This window comes from Glycine soja, chromosome 15, assembly GCF_004193775.1.
Source record: "Glycine soja cultivar W05 chromosome 15, ASM419377v2, whole genome shotgun sequence".
Lineage (NCBI taxonomy): Eukaryota > Viridiplantae > Streptophyta > Magnoliopsida > Fabales > Fabaceae > Glycine > Glycine soja.
Window position 1 is genome coordinate 22753751 of NC_041016.1, and position 8019 is coordinate 22761769.

General features: G+C 33.2%; 1 protein-coding gene across 2 annotated transcripts; it reads left to right on the forward strand.

The window, feature by feature from the left end:
* Positions 1-401: 401 nt before the first annotated feature.
* On the forward strand, positions 402-6935 carry LOC114388429 (endoplasmic reticulum oxidoreductin-1-like). Of its 2 annotated transcripts, none has more exons than XM_028348922.1 (9): positions 402-910; positions 1279-1410; positions 3222-3477; positions 3937-4047; positions 4476-4594; positions 4960-5064; positions 5187-5389; positions 5846-5969; positions 6457-6935. In XM_028348922.1, exons 1-9 carry the CDS (start codon positions 752-754, stop codon positions 6637-6639), a joined length of 1392 nt encoding a protein of 463 aa, XP_028204723.1. In that variant the 5' UTR covers positions 402-751; the 3' UTR covers positions 6640-6935. The 2 variants fall into 2 exon arrangements, with proteins under 2 accessions (XP_028204723.1, XP_028204721.1); XM_028348920.1 differs by having other exon boundaries at positions 406-910; positions 6451-6935.
* Positions 6936-8019: the final 1084 nt, after the last annotated feature.

Consider the following 8019-nt stretch of genomic DNA (forward strand, 5'->3'; position numbering starts at 1 on the left):
ACTAGAAAAAAGAAAAGACACTTGTGCTGTCTGTTTTTTCATGTTTTTTTTTTAAATAAAAAGAAATATAATAGAAATTAGTGGATGATTTGTGAAGGTAATTATAAGAATAAAATAACAACTTAAATATAATTATATGAATAAAATGAATATAACAATGTGTATGACAAAAGACCCTATTCTCTTTATATATAAAAATAAATAATGATAGTTAAGTTATATATATATATATATAGTAGAATATATATATAATATTTTAAATGAGTTATTATCTCAACTGTTATTTTTTAATTAATTAATTATTATTATTATATTTCATCCTTAAGAAAAAATGGTCTCCAATTGGGCCGAACTCGTCAACAGCCATCACGGTGTCCGAAATTGCCATTGGAATCTCTCGAATTTTCTTACGAACACTGTTTGACACAAGGAAAAAAAAAACCGAAACCTTCAACCGCCCATAATTTTGCCTTATTAATTCCATTTCCACAAGCTACCTTGACTTTTTGGCTGCTACACAGAAGAAAGAAAAAAAAAAAACGCAGCACACAAGTTAAAACCTTCTCAAACTCTTTCGTCATCAGCGTCAAAACGCGTCCATTGGATCCATCAACGCACGCCAAAAATCTCGTCTTTTTGCGTTTCCGTTGGTGGGTTTTCGTTTTCCTCAGTGTTCTTCAGCGATCTTCTTCTGGGTCTGTGAAAAGCTCGGTGCTTTGTTTCGGAAGCACCGACATTGGGTAACAGTGTGATGGTGAAATCGGAGATTGAGAAGAAGGGTTGCAGCACAAGACAATGGCTTTGGCTGGTGATGGCTCTCGTCGCTGTTTTTGTTGCCATGGCCATGTCTTCCAAAACCTCTCCAAAAGCTCTGTTTGGAGCCATTGATAGAGCTTGTCCGTGTGCTCGGGTAATTTCTCTCAGTAACCCACATTTTAAGTTTCTTTATTTTTTTTTGTACTGAATTGTGGAATTCTGAATCCGGATGTGTTATTCAGTTTTATAGTGTTTTGATACATTAAAATCTTGGACAAAGAATGTGTCTTTATATGATTTTCGTTTTTTTTACCCTTTATCTAGTTTTTACAATTTATTTCACTTGGTAATTGAAATGAAAATCTCTTGCATTGATGGGAGCCACGAACAATGGAAATGTAGATATATGTTTTAATGAACTTTTTTTTTTTTGGCTGCTGTGACTAGAAATTTAGTTTGATGATATGATGTTTATGTTTTGATTGAGGGTTGAGACTAGAGTTTTCGTTTTGTCTGTTACAGGGCACACCGAAGTACAGTGGCATGGTGGAGGATTGTTGTTGTGATTATGAAACTGTGGATCGTCTTAATGAAGAAGTGTTGCACCCTTCCCTCCAGGAGCTCGTGAAGACCCCTTTCTTTCGATATTTTAAGGTTTGCTTATTGTCACATCTTATGTTATGCCTACATTTTCTTATGAATTTCCTGTTGATGCTTCTTATGGTTATCTTGAGTTTGCCAACAGCCTGATAAACTAATGGTTTTGGTTAGGCCCTGCTAGCTTGTATTTGTGTTCTAATTGACTTTTGCATTGGTGCCTATCCTATCCCTTATGTAATTTGTGAAGATTAGTAGCATCAAATTTATACCAGCAGCATAATTTAGGATTTGAGAGGCCTTTCTAGGGAAAGAAATTTGATCGATCATTTTTAAAGGTTTTTGTGATCAATGGGATGTTTGAATTTTGCTGTGAGAAATTAGAGAGAACCACATATATTGTACAAATGCATTAAAATTTAGAATTGAGTCCATGTCATGGCCATTTGCATTCTCAACTGAACTTAGTGCCATTCATCTCCAACTAATTTATCTGGAATTAGGGATTTTAAAATATTGAACCTGCTGTCCGTGTCAAGCTGGAGAACTATTGTATGCTGCTGTGTGGTGTTTAGGATAATTAATACTTAATATTGATCTACTAAGTTTGACTTAAGATTGAGTGGTGCTGAAGATTAGATGAACCAATGATATTATGCTACTAGCATCAATACTGCTCAAATCGGGCTGGTTGTCAAAGCGGTGAAGTCACTATTTCCGAGTTCATAACTTATTGGTTTTACTGTGATTAAACCATGCTTAAGACATTAAATAATATTAGTCATGGTGAATATCCTCTAAAAAAAGACAGCCAAATATTATACCCAACTTGGAAGCTCATAACATAAAGTGCACAATTATTTATTTGGTGAGTATCTTCTCTGAAAGAAATGCCAATTTAGAGAAAAGTTAGATGAATTGCTAAGCTATTAAGAAAAGATAGGGACTTGTAATCACTTCAAAATCAACTTTATCTTATTTTTTGAGCTTTACATGAGTTTGTTCCTTCCCCACTAAATATGAAGCAGTTTAAGTCGTAATGGATTAAATGCACTTTCTTTGTTATGAACAAATGGCTAACTAAAGTATGTGAAGAATCACTGTTGAACTTGCACAAGAATAAAAGGAACATGTCACCAGGAGGACAAAACTGAATAATATTAATAACTTTCAAAGAAATTAAACAAGAAGAATAAAGATGTAAAATAATCATATTGAAAACAAAAAATAATAGTGTAAATATGCAGATTTTATTACTAGATGTTGCACGTAAGAAAATTTGCTTTGAATTCAGAACCTAGAAAGAACCATAAGAGAGAAAAAGGCCAAAAAACAACTTCTATAATTAACAAACAGTAAAAGTTCATCAATTCCCAGTACCAGGCATTTCAGCTACTTTCTAAGTGTGGCGTGGATGTTGAGTGCGTCACTGGTCGCTGGTGGACACTACCGTACAAGCATCATGCAGTTGCTGATGAGGCAACCAAGGATGAGCATCATGCAGTGCCTGCCATAAGCTCTTACCTCTTAGTGTTTTAACCCAACCAAGTGATGTCATTTGGTCATTTTGGAGAAATAAGCAAACTCTAAACTGACTGATTTTTACTGTTTTTTTTACAAGTTCACCCAGTTTTTTACCAGCTTTTTGAAGTCCTGATTTTGTAGTTAGCAAGGAACAGTCATCAGGTTGGTTCCCAGTTGAACCTGCCAGTCCACTCTGGTATTTAAAGCCATGACTAGCATGCTTAAGCTGTATCTCTGATGATGCTATGTTGGAATACTGATAACTAAATGCATTTCTTTTTCACTTTTGTTGACCCTCTCATGTTTCTTCTGTGCTAAAGACTAGTGGGTGAAATTTTTTATAGGTGAAGTTATGGTGTGACTGCCCTTTCTGGCCTGATGATGGCATGTGTCGGTTGCGGGACTGTAGTGTGTGTGAATGCCCTGAAAATGAATTCCCCGAATCATTTAAGAAGCCTGACCGTCGCCTTTCAATGACTGATCTTGTTTGTCAAGAAGGAAAACCTCAGGCAGCCGTTGACCGTACTTTAGACAGTAAAGCTTTCAGAGGATGGACAGAAATAGACAATCCATGGACAAATGATGATGAGACTGACAATGGTGCGTTACTCTGTATGCTGATTCGTATCTAAATTATTTGTGGTCATAGTTGTATTTTATCTAATTAATTGTGTGAAATATTAACGGTGAAGTATATAGAAATTAGGAATTTAGGATTCATAAATAAATATATTTTGAGTGACATGAGATTTACTTATGTTCTTCAAATCAGTTTATATTGGTGAATAGTTTTTGTTTGATGTCTTGAGCCACTAAGATAAGATATTTTTATGATTAAATTTCAACTTGATCAAGTGCAACATTTTTCACTACCAGAAAGCAAGGTGACACAACAGTGTAGTAGTTAGATTCACTTATACTAAAATCTTTTAACTTTTTTTAATAGGTGACAGCACAGGATTTACTTTTTACACTGTTGGTGTATGAAAATTAAATCATTTTATAATAAATTGAACTTCTTTCCAAGAAAAATAAGCATGTCAACTGTTTGATATGCAGATGAGATGACATACGTGAATCTTCAACTGAATCCGGAAAGATATACTGGTTACACTGGTCCATCTGCAAGAAGGATATGGGATGCTGTCTACTCTGAGAACTGCCCCAAATGTAAGTTTTCTCTGAAAAGCTTATTCACTTTAATCTCCCCTCCCCCCACCCCTTCCCCAAAAAAATGAAAACAATGAGTCGAAGTGCTGCTCCTGTAGCGCTAATGAGGTATAGTTAATTCTGGGGATCCAGTTAAACTTTCATTATTATGGTCTAAACTTTAACAATTTGAAAAGGCCTTCGATTTTAGGTAGTTTGGTGGTACCTTTCATTTTGTCTAACATTGACATTTGACAGACCAGTAGCTTTGAAGGCAATTGATTACCCTTCTTTATCTCTATGCATTATTTTTTTAATCATCTAATGTTTCTTGTTTTTAATAGATTGGATATTGGTCATGTTCTTATCGTCTGTTTCTTTTAGTGAAAGATATCTTTAAACTGTTCATAAAAGTAGCTGTTTAATTAGAAAAAAATTGTCTTCTGTAGATCCGTCTCAGGAGTTATGCCAAGAGGAAAAGATTTTGTATAAATTGATATCTGGTCTTCACTCCTCCATATCAATTCATATAGCTTCTGATTATCTACTTGAGGAAGCTACAAATTTGGTAAATCTCCCATTCCTCTTTTCCGCAATAGCTTGTTTTTTGTTTGAAAGGAATATTTGTATTGCTTTTGATGAATTAATACATTTATTGCATATTTGAGCATGTAGATAGACAGCTGTTTGATTTTTGTTTCATAGCCTAAAAGTTTTAATTAATTTGATTTTCTTAGAGTATTATGAACCTTGTAAAATTAAGTTATTGATCTTTCTATTTACTAAAATAATTTGGATGTAGCTCATTTTGAAGCCACCTGCATTTTTTTTTGGCATACTGGCACACCCATGTTACTCTAATACATTTCACTATGAACTTGAGAAAAATATATTTCAATATCTAATTTCTTTCTTTCCTTTTTATTATTCCAGTGGGGACAAAATCTTACTTTGATGTATGACCGAGTCCTAAGATACCCTGATCGTGTCAGAAATTTGTATTTCACTTTTCTCTTTGTTCTGCGAGCAGTAACCAAAGTGAGTATAAATTGTGATGGTCTAAGTTCACAAACTGTGCATGTATATATGGATCAATCTTGCTATTTTCTTCTTTTTTTTAGAAATACTTGTTAGTTAATGCAATCCACATTCCTCTTTAGGCTTCAGATTATCTGGAACAGGCAGAGTATGATACTGGTAACCCCAATGAGGACCTTACAACACAATCCTTGATAAAACAGCTACTTTACAACCCCAAGCTTCAAGCTGCATGTCCAATTCCATTTGATGAAGCTAATTTGTGGAAAGGGCAAAGTGGACCTGAGCTAAAACAGAAAATTCAACAACAATTCAGAAACATCAGGTATTACTTCAAACTAGTGGAAGTGGACTGAGCTCTGTCTAGCTAAATATTATCCATTAATAACTTGCAGGGCTTTATTGTGGCTTAGTCTCTTGTAAGCATGCATCATACTGCTAACAAATGACAATTGATTACCAATGATTCGTAGTAATGCTTACAAAACCATTTTTGTGGAAGGAATCATAGTATATATAGGTTGGATTCTATCTAAAATTCCATCATTGATATTTTTAGTCCTGCAGTATGTTTTTTCTTTTCATTTTGAGTTTTCCACATACTGATGGATGCTAAATTGGTTTGGTTTATCTGGACTCTTTGATTGCTGATCTAATCTGAACATAAGACAACTAAATGACCACTCCTTTTACTTGTTCTCCATTTATTATTCTACTACTGATTCAACTTACACTTTTGATTTATCTCATTGGCAATGGAATGTTATTTTGTGGAATGCAGTGCATTGATGGATTGTGTAGGATGTGAGAAATGTCGATTATGGGGTAAGCTTCAGGTTCTTGGTCTTGGAACTGCATTAAAGATTCTCTTCTCTGTTGATGGTCAAGAAAACTCGAGTCATACAGTAAGTACATTTTGCTTGAGATTTTTGTGTCTTCCTCTCTTTACTGCTGTCTTTATGCATGTGCCATAAATCAGATTGCTTCTGCAGTGATCTTTAAATAATAAATTCTTCTTCCATGTTAAATCCTGAACTAAAACATGTATATCTTCCTAAGTTGTAATCTAGTAAGTATTTTGCTCCTACATTTGAAAACATTATGGTTCTTTCATGCAGATAATGGCTAGTATCTGCATCATATAATGTTAAATTTTCTTGTTAAATGTAAATTAAATCATACAACTAGTCATGGACGATCAAAGATTATAAGGTAGTTTATAGTTACATGACCACTTAAAAAAAAGTTGTGTTTTTTTTTTAAACTTGACTATTTAAATATGATCTAATGATTATACTTACATAGTAAAGTATAAGAATTGACTGTAATTTCTGTAAAAAAAAATTACTTGCAACACCCTATATGTTGCACTTGATGATCTTTCAGCTGCAGCTGCAAAGGAATGAGGTAATTGCATTGACGAACCTTCTTAATCGACTCTCGGAATCCGTCAAATTCGTCCACGAAGTGGGACCTACAGCTGAAAGAATCATGGAAGGAGGACATTTTTCTGCTCATACAAGAACACTGATTAGCTCATGGAAAAAAATTTGGTCCTATGTATCTAAAACTTAGGTAACATGCTCTCTTCTGAGTATTTGTCATATTTCCCGTTTGTTGTACCAAACTGAGTATTACATGTTTGCAATCTGCAAGCTATAATTGGTTACAGTTCTGTTTTTAATGATTCAGATTACTAGAGAGACTAGACATAGGAAAACCACTGTCGTGGTTTGGAAATTTTCTGAGGGATGTGAAACTAATGTACGTAGAATGTCTCAAAATTAAAAATAAACACAAGTAAAAAATTAACAGCGTAATAGAAGATATATTTTACTTGGGAATGAGATGTAATCCCTTATCCCCACTAATTTTGTCGAACATTTTTTTTGTACAATATTTTTTTGTAATTCAATTAGCACACTCTTTTCCCCATGTTTGCGAAAAGGAAACAAGAGGAATGATATTTTCTTTTCTGTTATATAAAAGTGGGATAATGCTTACAAGTTCATTGATAATACTAAAAAATTTACAACCTTTAGAATCACATAATTGTATAAGCAAATTTATGTATGAATTTACGTGCTAGAGCTAAGAGTAATTTTTTTTTTAAAATTAAGAAATGCTTAAATTATATGGCGCTCTCTTATTGCAAAATGATACTCTTGATAGACAAAATGCCGTTTGATCATGTAATTGTGTTTGAAGATATTTTCGAAGGTTGTATAATTTGTGACGTCATAATTGCAATTGATGAAGGATGGAGGTTGATAGAGGAAAGCTTTAGTATTGTGTTTTTCCCTCAATTCCATATCACCGGAGCAACTTAACAACCTAATTTTCGACAACTAAAATTATGTTTCAGTCGAGTTTTGGTTCTAGTTGAACATTCGTTATGATATTTAACATGATATGTTTTCTATTAATATTTAGTGACAGAAGTTAACATGAAAATTAATTAAGTAAAATATATTTTTAGCCTCAACTATTAAGCATTTTTGTTTTTAATTCCTCCTTCTAACAATATTTCTGTTTCGTTTTTCATCTTTGCCGTTGTGCCACGTGGCTATTTTAATTGACACATCATAATCAATAATAAAATTTAATTAAAATTATATCAATTGCAATTTTTAAAAACGTAGAAACTAAAATTTATATAATAACAATGGATCTTCGTTTAAGGGAATCATAAGAGTTAGATGGAGAATGGGTTAACAAAACATAATTAAAGAGGGATATGTCTATTTCCAAGCCCCAATCCGCCTCTTTCCAAAAAGATTATTAAACATTAACATTTTTTTAAGAAAACATAATTAATAAAAATAGTAAAATAAATAAAAAATTAATCTCTTAAGTTGATAAAACGCAACCTGACAATCCTTAATTCGCCACCTGGTAAGACAACTCAACTTAATGAAGGTCACAAACGGCAAGGATGAAAAAACCAAACGGAAA